This window comes from Sinohyriopsis cumingii, unplaced genomic scaffold (assembly GCF_028554795.1).
Source record: "Sinohyriopsis cumingii isolate HCF-2022 unplaced genomic scaffold, ASM2855479v2 utg002868l, whole genome shotgun sequence".
NCBI lineage: Eukaryota > Metazoa > Mollusca > Bivalvia > Unionida > Unionidae > Sinohyriopsis > Sinohyriopsis cumingii.
Window position 1 is genome coordinate 98,758 of NW_028316326.1, and position 23,801 is coordinate 122,558.

Sequence of the window (23,801 nt, forward strand, 5' to 3'; positions counted from 1 at the left end):
TACGACTACTCTAGCTCACCCTACGATCTATCCAAACTCAGCCTACGATTAATCCAGCTCAGCCTACAACTAATTCAGCTCACTCTACGATCTCTCCAAACTCACCCTCAGTTGATCCAGCTCAACCTACGATTGCTCCATCTCACCCTACGATCTCTCCAAGCTCACCCTACTATTACTCCAGCTCAACCTACGATTGCTCCATCTCACCCTACGATCTCTCCAAGCTCACCCTACTATTACTCCAGCTCAACCTACGATTGCACCAGCTCACCCTATGATCTCTCCAAGCTCACCCTACGATTACTCCAGCTCATCCATTTTGAACGATTTGGCGTCCATAACGAGGTCATAGTCTGAATCGTGGTCGCCCGCCCCCCCCCCCCCCCCCGAGATCGATAGAGAGACGGATAGGATCGAAATAATGAAAGAAGAGAGGTCGTCAGTTACTATTTGTATTCTTGCAAGATCGTGATAACAAAATTCCCGTGTTTCTTGAATGAGCATTCCAGCGCCTCTATTCTGATCAACTAATTACCGTGTCCCTGTCATCTTGAGATTCCCTAATCTTGCCTTTTCCTGTTCGGCGAACTACTGCCAAATGTCCTTGCTCCAGCTGAGTGGTTTATTCTGCTTCACTCGAAAGGGACGTCTTCACACCACATCGCATCATACCACACCACCACTGTAACCACAGTTGGTTCGTGACCTAACACAAAGACGCTAGACGGCGCTACGAAGCCCACTAACATTTAAAATCAAAGCAAACTTTAACGAAACGAAAAGTATTGTTCCTATGGTATTTTTTTTCATTACAATATTATGCATTCGGTCATAGGTACACAAACAGATTCATATATAGATTGACAATCATTTAGAAACACCAGTGACACCTATCATTCATAATGGAAGGTTTTAAATATATACAAATTTGTAAAATGTTCATTCGAGGATATATTTTGTGAGGAATCAATCACCCTTTCCAAGAAATCCCTGGGCTGTAATTGCATTGTAGATGAACTATACTAATATGTCCAATACGTTTGCAAAATTTGATAAATCATGGATTCTTGATATGCATTACTCGTTGTATCTGATTTTTCGGATAATACTTCCTTCCGGCTTTCTGTTCTCGAAGATTTCAAGAGTTGGCTTCCCGTTGGTACTACTGCTCCGGGCCTGAATCGTGTACTTGTTTCCCAGTTTCCCAGTCACTCCTTCAAGCTGCGGGAAAACAGTGAACACATGTCTATTGGTCTAATCTCAAAAATACAATTTTTGTCATGTACAGTAGCATATCGCTTTTACATCATGATCCAAACTTTAAAAATGAGTCACTGAAAGAAAGTAACTACAAAACATAGAGGGGATGAATAAGAAGCGATTATGAAGGATGACATTAAGTTTTACAATACTAATTACTATCTCCATTCAGAACCTGTTTTGCCATACACAATAAATTGTTTCCATTCCGTACTTATGTTTCCATACACTATAAAGTGTACCTATTCCGTACTTATGTTTCCCTACACTATAAAGTGTACCCATTCAGTACTTATGTTTCTATAACCTATAAAGTGTATCCATCCAATACTTATGTTTCCATACACTATGTATTGATCCCATTCAGTATCTATGTTTCCCAAACTACAAATTGTATCCATTCTATACATACGTTTCCATATACTATAAATTTAAATGCATGTTTCCATACACTATAAATTGTACCCATTCAGTACCTATGTTTTACACATTGCCCGCTCGTGATCCTAATGTTCTAAATTTTTCACTCATGATGCCTTGTTCAATCATGTTTTTCATATATATATATATATATATATATATATATATATATATATATATATATATATATATATATATATATGCAGGTAACCATAGATCTTTTTCTATGTTGTAAAAAATGTTGCAGTTATTACGACAATCATACGATATGGTGATGTGGCTAACTAGCATTCTACCCAAGTTGTTTGCCACTGCGTTCTTAGCATCCCATTCTATCTTAACATCAGACGAAACGGCAAAAAGCTACCAGGTACAAAAATTGTATCTAGGCTAAGCTTTGATATACAACAATAGCGAATTCGTTCAGGTTTGTTGCTGCGCATGCCTGTGAGTGATGCCTTGTGGGACTGAGATATTTGATTCCCTAAGATATATTCTCGCCTGCTTCTTATTATTTCTGAATTTCCGAACGTAGACATCTTCGCAATTAATTGTTCTTGAAAATCTATTTTAAAAAATTCTGTAAGCAACGTGCACAATAACACTAATTAAAGTGCAAGATATATATATATATATATATATATATATATATATATATATATATATATATATATATATATATATATATATATATACGCCGTCTTCGTTTTCAAAGTAAGTTCTGGCTTGTCGCTTAATTATGTACACCATCATCACCATATGAAGAAACATGTCGTCCAGGTTGATCAAGATGTGAGTGACCAATCTATTATTTTTGTACATGAGATTTTAAATTGCCTTATTTCTCAATCGCAGTCGGTTGATTGTATCTATTGCTGAAGGTTAGGTAAACAATAAACGTGCTTTCTCCTACTGACTATGATGCTTAAATATTAGTAGACACCGTTTGAATCAACAATTCCTGAGCTTCTGAAAACTGTGTTCTCTTCTTGACAACTGTTTTTGCAGAGCTGATACTTTGCTAGCCCTTTCATTGCTTTCTGGTCAATAGCAGCTAACTTACTGTCAATTTGCTTTCTTCCTGTCTTTATAAATTTCAAATAGTTGATACTACAGGTATTTCTCAAATAACGGTGTTTACTTGACATTGTTATACCGCTATTCATGGATATTTTGTCCTTTTGTGAAGTTACCTTTCCAGGCTCATTCCTAACCTTGTTTTCATCTGTCAGTTGGTCTTCGGCATCTTCCATTTGTGTGGCAGAGAAAATTGGGAACTTAACTGCACACGACATTACGATATTAGAAAGGTTTGTTGCATGAAGGCTTACGCTGTTACGTACAAGTAGTGAAAACATTTTGAAACGTAATTGGGTAAATAGAAGAATGAATTTCAAGACGTGTCCTACTTGTAGAGACGTTACTAAAAATATGCACAGTTTTAGAGAACTAGTGCTTACCGAAAACCTTACCATAATGAATACAGTAGAATAATACAAGGAAAAAAAATCGAAAGAAGACACCCCAACATACCTCAAAAGAGTTTTTAGAAAATGGAGAGATGAAAATAAAGTTCACCATCAGAGTAACAGAGAAACTGGTGAGTAGAAAATAAAGATCACCGTCAAGAGTACAAGAGACATTGGAGAGATCAATACAGTGGATATTTCGGGCAACGTATCACAAAGATGATAACTAGACTATATCACAATTTGCATGGAGTACAACTTTTAAAATACTGAAGCAAAACATCAAATCAGGTGCACTGCTTTGTGTACTATATATGAACTTCGTCCTTAAATGGCTAAACTTCACAAACCCGAAAATATTAGTGAATATGATCAAGACATAAACTACGTTATTCCATGTCCATATTTTGATTGGTCTGATCCTTATCAAGTACGAAAATTATTGGACTTTGACCACAATGCATACAATTAGCAGATACAACGTGTGTTAGAAGTACAATAGAACAGGCAGACCTGAAAACAGGAACGGATGATGACCAAAAAAAAAGCAAGGTATCAAACGGAATCTGAGTCAACAAACTTTCAACGGAAAAATGTACAAATTTTTAAGGTCTTTTCAGAATGAAGTTAGAGATTTTATTGGAACCAACATATACTCATTTAAACTTTTCCTTATCTAATGTCTGATACGCTGTGAGCAAAACACCAGATAGTCTCCGCACTGGTCGAATCCGAAATTAAATATGATGCACATTACAAACAGGCATCATCTCATTCATAAAATAACCGCCCAAAGTCCTGCACGTGATTGTGCTATTATCTTGCCTCATGGCCCGTACAGCTTCAATGTGCTATTATTTTTCCTCATGGTCCTTAGCACGCCATCGTGCTATTATCTTGCCTCATGGTCCTTAGCACGCCATCGTGTTATTATCTTGCCTCAGATCCGTAGCACGCCATTGTGCTATTATCTTGACTCATGGCCCGTATCACTCCATTGTGTTATTATCTCTTGCCTCATGGTCCGTTGCACGCCATTGTGCTATTATGTTTCCTCGTGGTCCTTAGCACGCCATTGTGCTATTATCTTGCCTCATGGTCCTTAGCACGCAATTGTGCTATTATCTTGTCTCATGGTCCTTAGCACGCCATCGTGCTATGATCTTGCCTCATGGTCTGTAGCACTCCGTTGTGTTATTATCTTGCCGCAGATCCGTAGCACTCCATTGTGCTATTATCTTGCCTCATGGCCCGTAGCACGCCATTGTGTAATTATCTTGCCGCAGATCCGTAGCACGTCATTGTGCTATTATCTCGATCTTGGTCCGAATGAAGAGGCATACATGCATTGTGAAAATTAGTTCATTTTTTTTAAATCGTCGTGATTGGTTTTCAATCTTTGAAATATTCAAAAAGCTTTATCTCCTTCGTTTCTATTTCGACTACTCATAGCTCAATATTTTGATGGTAGTACCGCTCCGCTTTCTAAATAATTTGGAAACACGTAAGATAAATACAACATTACTGTGAAAAATTAATGCACAATACAAATATAATTTTGCCGTGTTGCCAGGGACTCAAAATTGTACACTATCTATAATATAACTGTATGCGTGGAAAAACATCTCGTGAAACCTTTAATACGTAACAAATATACTGGCTAGAACGGTGGAAAGTGTAAATTTAATCTGGATTGATAGAATCGTTAATCTGTGCTGCCATTTCCACAACGAATATATCAAAGCAGTTACAGCGGTAAACCAAATCTGCAATTCCCAACTAGTTTTCGGTAATAATTCTTGCTTGATAGAACAGGCTGGTACTAGTCTTGTGTTTTTTAAGGATCCAGTTTGCTTTCAATTGAGAGATTATTCTGACATGCATAGTAAAGAAACATACAGTTGTGTTTAAGAACGGTATCAGTTTTCTTTTTCGCTCTTTTTTAACTGGGCTTAGAGGCGCTGTAATACTGAATCTTTACAACGCTACGATGACGACGACATGGAAAAGAAATAAGCGTGGTATGACGGGTATTTGAAAAATTCTGAATTTTTTTGTTGAAACTTTTTTGTTTGTTTGGCGCACAGACTGGTTACACGTTCAGACATTAATATATATCACTTACAATAAAATGAATCCAAAATTTTGACATGTTTAGCTGAGATACCAAGTTTGATTAAATTCTATTAAGAAACAAACATTTTATTTGCTGATCAACAATACACTCCTTTACAAACAGGTACTCTGCGATTCGGATAAACAGTTTGTGTTTTTGATATATACACATACATACATTCATACATACATACTTTTAATACATACATAGAATAAAAGCGTATAAGACACACAGAAAGAGGAAGGCAGGAGAAAGTCTGTGGCCTTACTGAAAGACATTTAGGAATGATGTTCGATCAGAGGTTATGTTAAATACATACCTTACGATTATCGGATACCCAAGACCGATCAAAACTACGTCTTAAAATGAAGCAATCTCATTAAAATCAGATCGCCACTGTCCTAAGTGAAGATGTAGCGACGATTGCTTACGGGTCATGTTCTGGTGACCTTTGAATTAACCAATGGAAATGCAGCGTTCAAAAATATGAAAGTGAATTAAATCGTTCGGTACACATTTGATGCTCTTCATCCACAGTGCTCTTTCTCCAAACGCGAAGAAAAAGAATTCATCTGATTCGTTGATAACATTAGTGGTTATGGTAATAACATAGGTTACCAGATCATGACCCCTGAACGGTCGCTGTCAGATCTTCGTGTATAACAGCGGAGATCTGATTTTAATCAAATTGAAAATGAAGAGATTCCCGATTGAATTCGGAACAATATTAAGTATGCAAAGGAGATTTCTATTTCTTTCTTTTTGTCGTAGCAATTCTAGCTCTTATGCTTGGCGGCGTGTACGTGCGTCTGTATGTATGTGTGTTTTATAATTTAAAAGTTATTCACCCCGTTCTTGCCCGTAAACGATGTAACGTCGGAGGGCTTGAGGCTGTTCAGATCATGAACCGCAGACTGGTAATCCCCTGGCTTGTTGTACTGACGTGTAATTTTTCCCGCGCTGCTTGTCGTAGGACCTCTTGAGAGGGTGCCGGCGAGGGCTCTTCCCGCAGAGAATAAAGCTCTTCCGGCAACGGCAATCCATCTTCTAGGTCGAATGCTTTTCTTCTCGAGAACTGCCTTGCCACTAAGGATATCTGTTTTATTACAATGTAAGAGGTAGAGACATATATAAAAGAGAGCAGCTGCCAGATGGTTCACGTCGAATAATTAATAAACAGTACTTTTTCTTCACTTAAAAAAATACAGAGACAGATTCCTTGGGCCAAATATTCTGTTTTTCTGTTACTAGAGACGTGAAGAATTAAGGAGGAAAGTATTCATGGTTAATTATTTCAAACAAATGATTCACAGTCCGAAATCAAATAGTTTTCCGCGAAGACATTAAAAATAAATGCACGTTTTATGCCTTATATGCCACAAATAAAGAAATGTCATTGTCAGAGATACAAATCTGAATTTGAAATCTATGACATGTAGCATGTATCATGGGATTTTTATTACTGGACCGTGCCTCGTTAACCCTATACGCTATTCCCATCCCAAGAAGGTGGATTAAATCTTTAAGACATATGTGGGCTTAAAAAGGCAAAATAATAATTGCACAACCATGTCTTAAAGTTACACTCCGTAAGTCATGACATAATTCTGTACCTCTCCCTATAGAAAGTGTTGAAAAAGATTTTGAACATATGTACACAAAAGACAACAAATAAAGGGGGAATCCGAATGGGAACTTTAACATCTGGCAGACGAGTTATAATTTAGAAAAAGTGGGTGTGTTTTCCAGTACGTTGCTTGTCACGCATTCGGATGATAATTGGAACATTGTCGGTCTTTTCTGTCGCAGTATATATGGTGCACTCCAACGAAGAAGAATCACCAAACCCATTAAACATATGTGTATTCCTACAGCTACGTCCAACGTTACTTCTATACTTCAAGGAAATAGTTGAACGATGATCAGATTGATCTCGAGAGGTTCACCTCGTGTAGCGGTCAACCAACTTTGTCCTTGTGCTATTAAATCTACTGAGTAACACCCTGGTTGTAATTCATATAAAGTTCTTGATTGTGCACTATCAAAAATTGTAACATATCTTGTGAAATCATTTTACAGATGTCCAAGGATAACTTAAAAATCGATTAGAAATGTAAAACTAGACGAAAGTAGAATTGTATGGTAAGTCAAGGAACAGCTAATGGATTATACGTACCATCACTGTCTAAGTGTCGCTATTGATAATTTTCACATGCGGGATACAACAGGCTTGACGCTTGTATCCGGTATGTGAAACCATTTTGGTGTACTCAGGTCTTATCCTTCATCTTGCCTTACAAGAGTCTGATTTTGTCATCATACAATTTCTCAAATGAATCAGGGAAAATCTTGGGAATACATTTGATCGTAATATTGGTTATAAATATTTAGTTTTAAAATCAAACTAGGAGGCCAGAATGATTTTCTTCGCTATCAAAGACAAAGGTCTAAAATGATAAAAACAATCACTTACTCGAATGAGTCAGATAACGGTGTTTGAGTATTTGAATGCCAGTGATGACGTCAGTTCCAAATTATCAATAAGACAATTGGTGCCTAACTGCCTTAAACCTGATCTACCTATTAAAAAATGTCTTAGACACACCCTCCATCTACCCCCACCCACCCACCCAAGAAAAATACTGTGAACACAGTGCATGTGTACAATTTAGAAAAAAAAGGGTTTCGTTATAAACCTCCCACGTCACAGAGTGAAAAATAATACTACATATAAACCTTAATACACGGGGGACAACCAGATACAAAATGGCGATAATAGTTCTAATTTTCTCACCAAGTTCAGCAAATAGTTTTCCGTCCTCAGCGTTAACATATTCATCAAGATCATCAGCATTTAATTTCTCAAGAGGAACGCCGTCCTCTAGGAGAGTGTAGGCTTCGTCCTTGGTGTTGTTATCTTGGTCCGAAAAAGAACTCTGTACATCCTTATATGTGATGGACCTAATCGACACAGATGCGTGATTTGCAACTATCACAGCAAGACCGACCAAACAAATTCCGAGAATGCTTACTCCCTGCATGTTTCACTTTTAATAACCTTTACTGCAAAAGAAAAAGGCATTTTCTTATTTGGAAGTCAAGTCTAAACTAAGTGGTTGTATTTTGTGTAAATATTTAATTCGGTTGACACAATTGGTATCTAACTAATTTTTGTATAAAAATCGAAGAAATAGTACCTCATGTCAGGAAAACAAATATCTGCAGTAAAAATATAAATAAAAACAATTATTATGCGTCTCATGTCAGAAAAAAAAATATTTGTAGCAAAATAATTTATTATAAAAGGAAAAATGATTACGTACCTCGTGTAAGGAAAGCAAATGATTGCAGCAAATAAAATGATTATGTGTCAATAAATACATGTACCGATGTGTGAACAGACAACTTTTCATCTTCTGCCATGGTTGGCACTCAAGGGTTTTGTAAATTTTTGTAGATTTCGCAATTTTATGGGAATTGATGATCTACACTTTTCTTGGTTAAAGCAATATTTGGAACATATTTTTAAATGCCTTGTTTATGAAATATCTCTGCTTTTCAATACCATGTATTCTTTGAGAGACTGGCAATCGTGAGTATTAGGAATTGTCATGACTGAGTTAAAGGGGGTCAGGGTGGAATGAATCTAAAGAGGTAAATCATACATGGATTGATTTTCGCTGTGTCAATCTTATTACTGATTCTGTTTCTCCGAAATCTGAAAATTTATCAATATTATGGACTTTTTAGGTTTTTTTTCGGTATTGTGTTTCAAATCTAAGGCTGTCCACCTGAGATCCTTATCGTGGCCCAAAATTGTTAGTGTTAGTATGCTCCTGATGGACAGTGTTGATTCCTGACCATCTTCAATAGCCCTTTTATCAGTTTGACATGTCTCCTAATATGGGAAAATATATTCCACGGTCTGAAGGAGAACCAGATCCTAAGGTCGATGCTAATTGGAAGGATTCAGACATGATATATAGACGTTTAAAATATGTATCGCCCATTTCGTCGGGCACCAGTTATTACTTTTCATTTGCAATAATTGTTGCACGAGAATAAAACGTGTATATATTTGAAGAAAAGGAAGCGATAGATATAGACTGATTTGTTTTGTACCTGATCACTATGAAGTGACAAACACTTCTTTCAAATCGAAATAATAACTCCTGCCTAGCTCATGACTAGTTGAGGTGATAACTAAAAAGTAATTAACGATACAAAAAGTTACTACCGTCACATCCCTACACAGAATTAAATATCCCTTATTAAGTTTTCTCTCTCTCAAAATTATTTTAATCGTCCCATTGAAAAATATATTTTTCTTTGGACAAAATTAGACAGCAATTAGTTTACTTACATAATAAAGACACTCGTTTGTAGTCGCAAGCCCCTTCTACTTTAAACTTCTTTTTCGTCGCTGAATATGAAATGTGAAAGAATTTGAATTTGACTCTGATTTTATACTATGAATCCAGGATATAGTGATCTAGAATTTCTTGGAAAACATAAATCACTATAGTTCATAACTGCCTTCCAATACGCAAAAGTTAGATAACTGTCAACAGTTAATAAAGGTTGTGGTTAACGGGAGTGTTCCCATTGGCTCATATCTCACTTAGACAGCCTTTCCTAAACCACCGAGTGAACAAATCTGAGCTCGTTTACGAAATCAAATTAGTTTTTGCTTTCTTCACAAGGATGTGGTTTGCGGTTTGGACTGCTTTCTCGAATATACAATTGGAGCAGATGAAACGATATATAGTATACGGTAAATTCATTAGTTATCATTTTTGTAAATATTAACGATTTAAAATTTAAAAAAATTACAGCTTTTTTGGTACATAAATTCGCCGATTTAGGAAGAGATTTTTATTTCCACAGAAGGATAATTATTTTTTTTTATGTGCCTTTTAGTAAACATGAAATTACCAAAATTGTACCCAACGAAAAATTGTGAATTCCAAGTATTATTTAATTAATAAAGAATACATTTCTTAAGGTTAATTTAATTACAATATTAATTAATTACTATTATATTATATTATTGTTCTGAGGAAATTGTTTGTTTCTATACGAAAACGAAAACATGAGTCAATATGTTTTGGTAAATTATCACATAATAGGTACACTTTTCATATAATATGTGCATTTTTATATTTTTGACATCACTGCATGGTCAAATATCACTTGTTGTGATTCTTATTGTCCAAATAAGCCCATGAAATTATTGCACAGTACTCTCTTTATTGATTGGCTGCGATCGTAGGATAACTTTTTTAACACCGCCTTCTGGAATTTTCTGTTTTCAATGAACATTTTTGGCCGCCATTCTTCGAATCGAGTCGCGAAAATGAATTGGGGAAAATGGTCTCGTCTGCTTCAATATGGATAATTTACCCCCACAGGGGTTTTTATATGTCATATACCATGTCATAACATGTAAAATGGCTAAAAACCACAAGACAAACGAAATCAACCAAAAATACCCAACCAAAAATACCCGGACTGTGTTAAAATATATACCGATGGATCAAAAACAAACAACCCGCCAAGAACAGCAGCAGCAATAGTCATCCCTGAATTCAATATACAGACGGGATGCAGATTAATAGACTATAGCTCCATTTACACCACTGAATTCTGGACTATACTTGAATCACTACAATGGATCAAAGACAACCAAATACCTAAAGCAGTCATTATAAGAGATTCCCAAAGCGTTATCAAATCGATCCAAAATCGCAATACACACTCTAGGGAACAATTACTCGACAGAGCATGCCAATTAATCGACGATATCAACACAGCACATCAATTAGTCGAGCTCATGTGGATACCGTCGCACATTGGAATCTCTGGCAACGAAACAGCAGACAAAGTTGCACAAACCAAACTAGGAGATCAAAATTCTGTCAAGCTTAACTATAGCTCTACAGAAGCACTAATCTTCGTACAAACATATATAGACCAAAAATGGCAAGATTTTGGAACTCCTCCACAAAAGGTAAAAAGCACCATGAAACCCAAAAAACCGTAGATAGGAACATACAGCTACCTAAGGGAACAGAAAACCATAAACAGGATAATAACTGGAAAAACTAAACTAGCAAGCAGTTTTGGAAGGTTTATAGGACCCAAACCAGCAACCATTAACTGCTTTAACTGCCACACCATTGAAGATTTTCACCACGTATTCAAGATATGCCCAAAATATCAACCCGCTAGGAAAATATTTATCAAAAACCAAAAAGAGATTGGATCACCACACACATACCCAGAGTTACTTATGGACTCTAATAAAAATAAACAATCAGCATATAAAAATATAAATAAATTTATAGACTCAGCAGGACTTAGGAACAAAATATAATTACTATCCCCACAAATCCAACAGACCCAGTAACTAGCTAAATAAATTTAGGAGCCCCCACGTAAAAACCCATAACATATCATTCAATTTTATAAAAATATTAATAAATAATTCACTTACGAAGCACATATCAAAAACTAAGGAAACCGCAAAATCGGATGTCCTAGATGTCCTTAACGAACCGAGTAATCAGCTAGGACTCCGGTCCTAAATGTCCTTAACGAACCGTGTAATCGGCTAGGACTCCGGTCTCTTGCTAAATAAAGTATAAATAACATTCAATCTCTAAAAACATTAATAAATAAATAACTTAAAGAGACAATATCTAAAAACTTATAAATAGCATAACGTAGGAAGCGCACCCTAAACACCTCGACTAGTAATACCATAATAACCTTGAAAATCTCTCTTCATACATGATTTCTACTAACAACCTCTATAAACTTCATATACCCCACCCCCCTTTTTTTAAGAACATTTTGAAAAAAAAGAAGAAAAAAAAAACCGCAAGAAACACCAGGCAAATGCAACAAGAAACCAGCGATGTGAAGCAACCAGGACCGTTCCCGAGCTCTTCTTCCCACTAATGACAGCCAACCATTCAACTGTAAGAAACCTTTATGGACCCACAGATTGAGGCCAAACTATCAGGGTTCCTTGAGCCCATAAAAGCCATGGGGAGGTGGCACCATTCCCTTCCCCAGGAACAACTAGCAGGCTGCGGTGCAGTCAGAAAAAAAGTGGCACATGCACAATTGTGCACACGCCACTATAATTAAACTCAACAACAACAACAACAAGTAAACTATGGGTATTGCTTGTGTGGAATGTGGATTGATGGAGGCGGTATATCTGTAGCATACAATCCACCATATATACAAGCGTGGTTTAAATTATTAATTTACAGAAGTAAATAAACTCACCTCTGTTCACAGAAGAATGTGGACATAAACCGGTCTCCAAACTGACAGAAGTTTGTCCAACCACTGCATATTTACGCGGAAAATGTGTGATGCAATTCCGAGTCAAAAATGACATTTATCTGCATATTCTGCAGTCAACTGTTCCAAAACAAACACTGCAAATATCCAGTCACAAATACATTACAGTAAATATCGGAAATTCTGCATCCAGAAAACCTTCTTTTACACGAATATCGCAATATCAATGTAATGTTTAGTTGTGAAAGTGACACGTTATGTAAACACGGATCGTCAACTGTATGGTAGTGCATCAAACAATGCGACATCAAACACATTGGACATTCTGTGTTGAAAAATGATTTTGTCTGTGTAAAATGATCTGTTTATTTCAACTCTTGATGTGACTATTTTTTACGCATAACATTTGAAAGGTGCATCGTCTGTCAGAATGGACGAAATTATTCGTTCTTCTTTCCATTGTTATGTATATTTGATTCAATTTATATTTGATTTAATTTAATTGTTTGTAAGTTTTTTAAAAATTATTTTTAATTTCATTATATGTTTAAAAAATGTAGTTTTGTTCACTAGAAACTTGATATTTTTTTCAGAAAATAGTTTGACATTGACTCTTCAGTTGTAAACACCATAAGTTGACCTAATTCCCGACGTTGATTTCAGAAATCACTGAGACAAGTTGTTTACTGAGACAAGTAAACAACGTTTTATTTTTTTATCTTTTTCATAGAGTAAAATGATTGTTTTTTGTCAGGGTCATACTGGAACTACGTGCTTTTGGTTTACCCTCATCCGGGAATCTGTTTGGCGTTTCAAGTTACTGTATAATCTTTATTTTTATATATATATATATATTTCGTCAGTCGGGCTATTTCTTTACACGGGAAAGTGTTGTGTCAGTTGGAGTTACAATTTAATTCTTATTCGAATTTTTTTTATTCTAAAGGATGATTCTTTTTCCTGGAAATATTTGAGTGCTCATACATAATTCTTGGACAAAGATATTTATTTAAATTTTATTTGGAATTCAAACACCGGAATATTATTTTCTGTGTTTCACAAAAGGACTGAAAACATCATACTGACTACAGTATACGTCATCGCCTTCCATCTTGGATTCTTCGTTGGAACTCGAACTTGAATTCATTAGAACATTTCATTATTAGGACACCTAAAAATTAATTCGTGGATTATTATCAGATTACCTTTGGATTTGATTCTTATACCCGTAGGTTCTTATTTTTTCATTTTTACAGAGATTTTCGAAGGAAATAAATTATTTGTTAAATTTTTCAAAGAGTGTGGTTTTCACACTTTCCTGTGTTACTGTTTATTCGTGCCCAAACACGTAACATAAGACCATCTAAATAATTTTCACTGAAATAAACACTATGTGATAAAACAAATCTCAAATGGGTAATGACTTAATATCAAATTTATGAAACGAGTTGAATAATGTCCAGCTTTTGCTCACCAAGGCTTGGAAGAGTTGGATATTATTCAACTCGTTTCATAAATTCAGTATTAAATAATTACCCATTTGAGATCTTCTATATATTTTTTACTTGTAACAACGAAAATACATGTTTTATAAACAATTCGGTATTGCCCTGCAATTCACCGTTCGTCAATGCGCAACAAAATATATTTCTTACTACAGAATTGAAAATAAACTCATAAATAAGAAAAAGATTTTTTATTTCAGTTTCAAAATGTTAAGTCTCTTCATGCGTTTAATCACATAATTGCATTACGTCTGACGTAATTTGTGACATCATCAATTGTTATTATACATTGGGTGGCGCTCTACATTTTCGTATTTTGTAAAGGATTAAATTTGTAAAGATAATATTTCCTCGATTTTTCTCACTGGTTATTCTGACTATTTTAAAAAAGACCTTGTACGTTAGGTATTCTTAAAAGAACTTTTAATTCCCTTTAGTTTGATGAATGCTTGGAGTTTGTAATTTGGGTTATAGAGTATATAGCTTGGTCTTGCTTCACATTGCACATTTTATTTTTAAATGCTAGTTCCCCGTGGTCATTTTCACTTTCAGGACTTAAGAAGAGCAGATGAATTTTTTATATTTGATATATTTTCTAATTCATTCATTGCACGTTCAGAAGCTGGTAATGTCTAGTCTGGCAAAATTCGTTTTTCCCGATATGAATAACCGCTAAAGATAGTGTATTAAAGATTAGTTCAGGCTGACTTTTCCAGCACGTGGTAGAAGTCATTTTGGTTAGCGGTGTACTTACATCATGTACAATTTCCACAAGTACAATATGTAAAGAAATTTCAACCACAATACATGAAAGTGGCAAAGAGCTATACCATTATTCTTTCCATAGCGCATGTTGCAAATGCAAAAACTTCACCTTACACTTTTCACTCTATCAGAAGTTCGTAATAAATGTAGAGTGCCCCCTTGGTACGTATACAATAAATTATGGCATAGGAAATAGTAAGCTGAATAACGGTAGTCATGTGTTGACAACTATTTTAAATGATATACGTTATATTTCCAAAACTATCTCGACGACACTTTCGTATTGACCAACTCTTGTGCGACATCATGTAAGAATGATTTACATCTATGTGTGCGATTACAGTACAAGTCATACGGGTCATGTATGCGCACTTACTCATTTTCAAGTAATAATACATTGTTCTTTTAAAATCCAACACTATTTTTCTTTAAGAAAAGCCAATTCGATGATGATTTTTGAATGATCTGTACCGTAACTGTCATCAAGAAACTTCCCGACGAAAATTATCGATCTCTACGGTCTTTTACAGTAGTGGCCATGTACTAAATTTGGGTCAAGAAAAGAGCACTTCGAGTGGAATCGTCACAACATAGGGTAGTATGAATTTGTTTATCGACATGCGTAGCGTTCATTGTGACATCACAGCGCGCGACATTCAATCCGATTGTACTGGAACACACCTTCAGGTTCATTTCGTCAAAAAATGTCTTCATGCTTTAACATTGATTTTGCCGCATGCACTTCTCGGGGTGTCTAAATAATGACATTCCAAAGAAATGTGGATGTTTAAGAATCCAAATGAAGAGAATACTTGTCACTTAAAGGTATGTTGAATAAAAATTTTTAAAATGACACCCGTTACTGAAATAATCGGTTTTGACCTGTGTGACTTTTACGATAGGAAGGTCAGCGGGAGTAGTCACGTTCACTTCAAGCTGGCCATTGGAATATGTTATGCTACAGTAGATTCCCACATACCGCACCCAGCTGAGAGGTAAACAACACTCTACCATTCGAGTTCTGCCATACACCGTCATAAATGATTTACAGTATTTTGTAAGATATTAAATTTTTCTATGCGATAATCCGATTAGCAAATTGTGGATGATGTTTTGAGTCACAAAGTACATAAACCGGGAGATAATGTGTATTTGTACTGTATACCGTAATGGATGATACGTTGACGATTTGAGTAATCAAAGATACGTTGAATTTAATTTATCATAGTTTGAGTAATCAACACATATGTGCAATAAAGGAATGCTTTAATCGTATCGGATTTTTCGGATGATGCTTCCGTTTGGTTTTCCATTCTGAAATATTTCCAGAGTTGGACTTCCGCTAGAACTGCCGCTCCTGGCCTGAATGGTGTACTTGCTTCCCAGCTGTCCTGTAATCCCTTCAAGCTATTAAAAACAAAAAAAAAACATCCGTAAATTGTTCAATCTTATGCATACAACTCTGGATATACGTAGGAATATATTAAAGCCATTACTGACGACTTAATATCGTAGTTTTCCGTTTATCAGCATTGAATAAAGTAGTGTATGCAAAAAATATAAAGAACATTTATAAATGTTGATAACACAATATTAGCTAATTATCAAATACAGTCAATTACACAGAGGTGGCAACGAGTCCTTTTGACACACTATTTTTGCTAAATCCATAACGTCCTTAATACGGCCTATAGGATGGGGAAGTTTTATAGCCAAATCTGATACGTTCTTAATGCTGACTATGGGTATTGGTACTTTTATTTTAAGCTAAATCCAACACGTCCTTAATGTGGACTATAGAGATGGAGATGTTTTGTCTCTTTTTATTATTATAGCTAAATCCGATACGTCCTTAATGCGGACTATGGGTATTTTTATATAAAGCTAAATCCGATAGTCCTTAATGCGGAGTACAGGGATGAGGATTTTTTTCCGATACGTCCTTAATGCGGACTGTGGATTGGGAATTTTTTTATAGCTAAATCTGACACGTCCTTGATGCGGACTATAGGGATGGAGATGTTGTGGGGGGGGGGAGTATAGCTAAATCCGATACGTCCTTAATGCGAACTGCAGGGATGAGGATTTTTTTTAAATAGCTAAATCTGACACGTCCTTAATACGGACTAGAAGGGGTGGGGATTTTGTATAGCTATTTTCGATAAGTTCTTAATACGGACTATGGGGATGGCAATACTTATCATATTGTAAATGTAATTTTTTCTATGTCATCAAAGGAAATGGAAGTCGTACAAAGCTGAAAAGTTTTAGAATTCGTGGTGATTTTACGACAAGAAGGGAATGAATGAAAATTAATACAAATAAGTCTTCAAAGATGTAACTTACAATACTCTATTTTGTAGGTTATGGAACAAGTATAAAAAAAATACAGGTAGCACAGCTTAATATCCGACATGGTGTTGTATCAGTTTGCCCATGAGGCTGTTTAAAGACTCAGGTTCTGCTCATGAGGCCGTTTATAGACCCAAAGTTTGCTTGTAAAGCCGTTTATAGACCCAAAATTTGCTTATGAAGCCGTTTATAGACCCAAAGTTTGCTTATGAAGCCGTATATAACCCCAAAGTTTGCTTATGAAGCCGTTTATAGACCCAAAGTTTGCTCATGAAGCCGTATATAACCCCAAAGTTTGCTCATGAAGCCGTTTATAGACCCAAAATTTGCTCATGAAGCCGTTTGCAGACTAAATATTTGATGTTTGTTATTCTTACCTTTAAATTTTATAATATCCGCCATTTTTTCTTTCCAATTAAGTTTTAGCAATATCATTTGCACAGACGTAATCGCCATGACTCTTTTAGCCAACAACGTTTGCTTTCCTAAATTCCAACAACGCTTTTCATTGTAAATATCCATGTTTTTGTAGCTCATCATATAGGAGTAAAATCTCATCTAATTTTGATATGAACAAAACATTTCTATCGTCAAAGTGCAATTTGATTTATCGTAAATTTTATTAGTAGTCTGATATGAAATGTTTTGAAATTCGAGTCATGTGAAGAAAAGGTTATCTTAAAGACTTAATGTTTGCTTATAAAAGAACTTCTCCACATATTGTACAAGAATTTCTGAAGTCGTCACGCTTAAAAATAGATTGCACATGCAAATGCAGATAACTGCACCTTATAACTGTCACTCTCAAGTACATAATATATTAATATATGTGGAGCATTGTAGAGAAGCAAACACTGTTAATGCAGAGTTTGCAATCTATTTTTAAGGTTCTTAAATGCTGTAAAGTATTAAATTCAATTTTTAAAATTACAAGTAGTTGTTGATATTATAAAGAATCTAAAGAATCTAAAGAAATAACTAGCAGAACTATATTTTAGCCATTGATTACAACTATTTTCACAGAACAAAAGCACATTAATACGTTTTGTTTTCTTCGTCTAGTGTCATGAACTAGTAACATCTTGTTTCTGCGTCACATGATGATGGTTTAACTAATAAAAAATCTTGTTACAATAGCTTGGTAAACATTGGATATTTACTCACCCCGTTCTTGCCAGTGAAGGGTGTAGGGTTAGAAGGACTGAGGCTGTTGAAGTCACGAACTGCAGACTGGTAATCTCCAGCTTTATGATACTGGCGTGTAATTTTTCCCGCGCTGCTGGTCGTACGACCTTTTGCGAGTGAACGGGCGAGAGCTCTTCCGGCAGAGAACAAAGCTCTTGCAGCGGGGCCAATCCATCTCTTAGATCGTCCCTTTTTTCCCGCGAGGACCGCTTTACCGCTAATTATATCTGTTTCATAGAAAAAATTAAAAAGGATATCCATATCAATTTTAAAATAATTAAGTTCGAATACACTGTATGTATGTATGTGTGCGTATGTATGTATGTATGTATGTATGTATGTATGTATAGTTCAAATAATTGAAAAAGTGATACTCGCCATGGGTATAATGCAAATCAGACGCACGCACACAAAATCACGAAGACATACACGGCATACGAAATTCAATTTAAATTCATCATCACACTTAGATTTTATAGTAATGAAGGAATTCACAAGATATTCTCATTTATTCCTTCTCGGTACCAATCATCCGTACCCACTGACCCAGACCTCTAAGAGGAAGGAGCGAACTTAGTTAGATTGAAATAACGATTTCAGAGTGACACATTCGTGTCATTCGGATCACTGAAGACAATTTCCGAGGAGGTCCTGATTGATTTTAATTGTCTTATCTTTTATCTCTCAGTACACAGGTTTATAACGCCATTATTAATTTATTCAACAATGAATTGTATATGAATTATGTATTGTATTGACTATGTTCTTGTTTGCATACGTCAGATCACTAAAGTTCTGATCTGAGTACTGAAAGATGAAACTGTACGTTAATGCGCGTGCACTAATACTGCAGACTTGTTTTACAGTGTACACTTCTTTTACTTGTACTACCTACTAATATTCAAACTTTCCAATTCACTCACCTAATTCGGAAAACAGCTTCCCGTCCTCAGCATTAACATATTCCTCAAGCTCGTCATCTGTTAGTTCTTCCAGCGGAACTTCGTCATCATCCTGCTCCTTTTCCTCTACGGCAAGCTCTGGGTATTTTGAATCGTAGCCATTGTCAAATGGAGAATTCTGTACATCATCGTATGCTGCCGACTTCCCCAGAGCAGATGAATGACTGAAAGCTATCACAGCAAGGCTGATAAAAAGAACTCTAAGTTTTCTAGCTCCGTACATCTTTAGCCGTTGCTATTTATATAGTTTGACTGCAATATAAACAATTTGGTGGTGTAAATTTAAATCATAAATGTGACTGTATGAATTTCGTGAAAAAAATAGGTTGTTTCTCCTACTTCTCACACAAAACACAAGGATATATATATATATATATATATATATATATATATATATATATATATATATATATATATATATATATATATATATATATTCTGAACAAAGTTACATAGTTTTCCTTCACCATTTTCGTGGTAGTAGTTGCATATTATGATATTCATTGTAAACAAAACTCAGTATTGTGAGACCAGTTGGTTTTTAAATTCGAAGTCAGTCAATGCTCGATTGCGTATACATAGTGTATTAGATGCGCTCATTGGACGGTAGATATCCAACTTTTTCATGATTCGTTGTGATTTATCAAACGATAAAGCTAATAGAACTTTCTCTTTTGACAGTCCTTCATCCACGGCTGAATCGAGAGGTTTTGTTTAATTCCGGTCTGCCGTACGTGTGTAACGTCATTGTTACCAAAAGATAAACGTTTACCGTGATCCGTTATTGGTAGAATTGCAGTTAGCGTTGTGGTGGGTGCGTCGAAATTAGACAAACGAGAAATAGCCTCAAAGGTGTATGCAAACTGGTGGTTAAATTTATACTTTGACACTTGTCAGAAAATGAATGTTGATGCTCTCGCTTATATAGTTTCTATACACTGAGATAAAAAAAAAACTAAGAGACCTTTCACCTTATATGTATAATATAAAGAACGTTTGAACAAATCTTCGATCGTGCATCTGATGAACGATATTACACCTCATCGAGAAAAGTTGCACCGACTGCTGTTTTCGTAATATCAATAACATTTTATGAAAAAGTACTTGCAAGAAAAGTTTGAGGAAGCACTTCATTAGTAGAGCGACCACAGATTGCACCAAATATTAATTTTCATAGGTAATAATTAATGACATAATGTTACATCAATTATCTTTTCATCGCGTGGTATGCCGTTGCTTTTAAGTTCGTAATTACGCTACTATTTAAATTTTATAAGTGCCCCCCTCCCCCCATGAAAATGCGAGTGCGAAACAATCGAAACGTTTCCAATAATACATTTTCTTTACTGTTGTTTGGTTACAATTATGCTCTGGAAACGTTTACAATGAATGCGCTTCCATGCACGAAGCTCCCTGGACCCCAACTTGGAGTTCCATCTCACAGACGATCGCCTGCTTTTCCCCACCCTTCTGGCTGGAAACATTCTTCTGGCTGGAACATAATTCACTTTTGTACTTACATTCTGCTACTGCTTGCTCCTTGTATGATTCCTTGTATTTCGTCCTTTTCGAATCTTCTTTCTCTGCTGCTTCCCAGAAAGTTGAAAAGTTTGGAAAGAAGTTTCTTTTTATACTTTAGATCGAGGATATAAAGATCCGAAGGTAAGTACTTGAGTTCTCAGAATAAACAGTTAGTTCGATAACCAGTTCCTTGAGTAAAGATAAACAACACTATAAATAGAATGTGTAATTGGACGGTGCCCAACCAATTGCAGACGCTTTTGTAACCTGACGTCATTGAGTTAACTATTCTAAAATGCGGCCTTAAAAAAATGAAAATAATACGAGACAAGTTCCAATAAGAAGTTCTTGCTTTAAATAAATACAGTGCCATAAGCAACAACTGCCATTCGCTCGAACTATTTGCCGTCGATTTTTTGTGTGTGTTTGTTTTGTTTTTCAATCCGACTCGGCTACGCTGCAGATTGAACGCATTCAACACAAACAGTAAACTACACAAACGCTGCCATTGGCTGGAAGCAAACCAATCTCAGGGGTTTTGGGAAGATCACTCCTCTCAGCTTACTGATGCACATGGTGTGGCCATTCATTTGTTGAGAACATGCACAAGCTCGGGATGGCGAGATAATATGCCGAATTACGTACAAATATAAATAAATATACGCACATAAGACTCAAGTTTTTCCCAAACTAACAGAGTACGATTTAGTTACGCTCCCATTATACGCAAAGAATCCACTCATTATTCAAAAGTTATCATTGAAAATACTGACTTTTAACGTTATACCAAAAGTTCAATAAGTTCAAAGACCATCACAAAACGATCTCAAATTTCACCTTTAAAGAAAGTAATTTGTTTAGTGGTTTATTTGTTTATTCCCGCCTCCTCATTTAAAATGCAAAATATTTAAATAAATATTAAGTTCATCACCTTGCACTTTGCTTTTAAAAATCCTAGCGTAGGAATGAAGATCACCCTTGGATAGCTAATACACATAAAGTACAATTTCAATTCAAAGACAACAACATAAATATATGCAAGCCGTACATGAGCGCTAAAAATCTGAACTACATATGTGAAAGACAAACGTTGAACATTTATCCAATAATCAAATGTTACTGAAATAGCGGCTAATAATATTTATTCCATAAATATAAATAAATCTAAATATTGATCAAACTTTTTATCTCTATTAAGTCATAAATTACATATATATATATATATATATATATATATATATATATATATATATATATATATATATATATATATATATATATATATATATATATATATAATAATAATAATAATAATGAGGACTTTGTATAGCGCCTAATCTTTAGAACCTCTAAGTGCTTTACAACATTAGACAACACCTATAAGATAAAAAACATATAATAATATTATTACAAAAACAAACACCATGAAATTAGAAAAACATTAAAAAATAAAAACATGCTGAGAATAGTTCAGGTAGGAAAGATTATTAGGTCTTAAAGTGTGTTATTGCAGTCGAAATAAGTGAGCTTTGAAAGCCCTCTTGAATGTGATCACTGTGTCTTTGTGTCTAAGTTCAGTGGGCAATTCATTCCACGTTGCTGGGCCTTGGTGTGCAAAAGAACGCTGTCCATATGACCTTGTTTTCATAGTGGGAATAATGAGTATACGATTGTCAGAAGAGGAGCGTAAGTATCTTGCTGGTGTATACACATGGGTGAGATCGGATAGGTATGTTGGACTAGAGTCCGACAGTGAAACGTAGCACAGAGAACAAATTCTGTGTTTAATTCTGGATCGAATGGGTAGCCAGTGTAGGGTACAGAGCAGCGGGGAGGTGTGCTCTGATCGTGGTACTCTAACTTTCTGAAGTTTCTGGAGTAGATATTGAGATGAACCAGACAGAATTGAGTTACAATAGTCCAGCCTTGAAAGTACTAATGAACACACAAGTGTTTTAGTGGCATCAGCTGAAAGATATTTCCGAATTGAGCTGATGCGTCTCAACTCAAGATATGCAGTCTTGCATATGTTCATGACATGTTGGTGCAATGTGAGAGTACTGTCCAGAGTAACACCTAGGTTTCGTACTGATTGTGTGAATTTAATGTTGGCGTTGCTGATATTTATTGTTTGAGGTAAAGGATGTGAATGAGAAAGTCTTTGTGTTGTGATCAGAATGGCCTCAGTTTTATCATCATTCATCTGCAGCTTCTTACATGTCATCCATGAATTCACATCAGAAATGCACCTCTCTACACCTTGGATGGTAGCATCAACTTCAGTTGGGTGGCTAGATATGTATATTTGGGTGTCATGAGCGTACAATGGGTGAGACACTGGATGATGATATATGACACTTGAGAGCGGCTGAGTGTACAGAATGAAAAGAACAGGTCCAAGAACAAACCCCTGTGGAACACCACAACATAGATCAACTGGGCTGGAGTGTATTCCATTTGCACATACAATTTGTGTCCTGTTGACCAAGTAGGACTTGAACCACAGTAAGGCTGTATCATGAATGCCAAATACATGCTGGAGACGGTGAAGTAATATAGCATGGTCTATTGTGTCAAATGCTGCAAACAAATCAAGGAGGGTGAGGACTGTAATATTTCCGCTATCCAAAGCAGATAGAATGTCATTAACTACTTTTAGAAGAGCAGTTTCAGTACTGTGACAAGGGCGATATGCAGATTGTACATTGCTAAAAAGACTGTTTGAATTTAGTTGGGATACAAGCTGGGATAGAACAATCTATCTATCTATCTATCTATCTATCTATATATATATATATATATATATATATATATATATATATATATATATATATATATATATATATATATATATATATATATAGAGAGAGAGAGAGAGAGAGAGAGAGAGAGAGAGAGAGACTTTAATAAGGCATTTTTATTTCTG

General features: G+C 35.5%; 2 protein-coding genes across 2 annotated transcripts; both read right to left on the reverse strand.

Annotated features, from left to right (window-relative positions):
* Positions 1 to 441: 441 nt before the first annotated feature.
* On the reverse strand, positions 442 to 9,788 carry LOC149770017 (uncharacterized). Its single transcript, XM_089949527.1, has 4 exons — positions 9,632 to 9,788; positions 8,063 to 8,331; positions 6,117 to 6,364; positions 442 to 1,224 (listed from the first exon to the last, which is right to left on the reverse strand). The coding sequence occupies exons 2-4, from the start codon at positions 8,307 to 8,309 to the stop codon at positions 1,081 to 1,083; spliced, it is 639 nt and encodes a 212-aa protein (XP_089805653.1). The 5' UTR covers positions 8,310 to 8,331; positions 9,632 to 9,788; the 3' UTR covers positions 442 to 1,080.
* A 4,478-nt stretch (positions 9,789 to 14,266) lies between these two features.
* Positions 14,267 to 21,048, reverse strand: LOC149770018 (uncharacterized). The gene is made up of 4 exons (XM_089949525.1): positions 20,875 to 21,048; positions 19,316 to 19,606; positions 18,372 to 18,619; positions 14,267 to 16,262 (listed from the first exon to the last, which is right to left on the reverse strand). Exons 2-4 carry the CDS (start codon positions 19,575 to 19,577, stop codon positions 16,122 to 16,124), a joined length of 651 nt encoding a protein of 216 aa, XP_089805651.1. The 5' UTR covers positions 19,578 to 19,606; positions 20,875 to 21,048; the 3' UTR covers positions 14,267 to 16,121.
* Positions 21,049 to 23,801: the final 2,753 nt, after the last annotated feature.

Coding starts and splice junctions, on each gene's coding strand:
- LOC149770018 (XM_089949525.1), bottom strand. CDS start 19,577: ATGTACGGAGCTAGAAAACTTAGAGTTCTTTTTATCAGCCTTGCTGTG. Junction 18,620..19,315: donor GAAGCTGTTTTCCGAATTAG/GTGAGTGAATTG, acceptor TCTATGAAACAG/ATATAATTAGCGGTAAAGCG. Junction 16,263..18,371: donor CCTTCACTGGCAAGAACGGG/GTGAGTAAATAT, acceptor TGTTTTTAATAG/CTTGAAGGGATTACAGGACA.
- LOC149770017 (XM_089949527.1), bottom strand. CDS start 8,309: ATGCAGGGAGTAAGCATTCTCGGAATTTGTTTGGTCGGTCTTGCTGTG. Junction 6,365..8,062: donor AAAACTATTTGCTGAACTTG/GTGAGAAAATTA, acceptor GTAATAAAACAG/ATATCCTTAGTGGCAAGGCA. Junction 1,225..6,116: donor CGTTTACGGGCAAGAACGGG/GTGAATAACTTT, acceptor GTTTTCCCGCAG/CTTGAAGGAGTGACTGGGAA.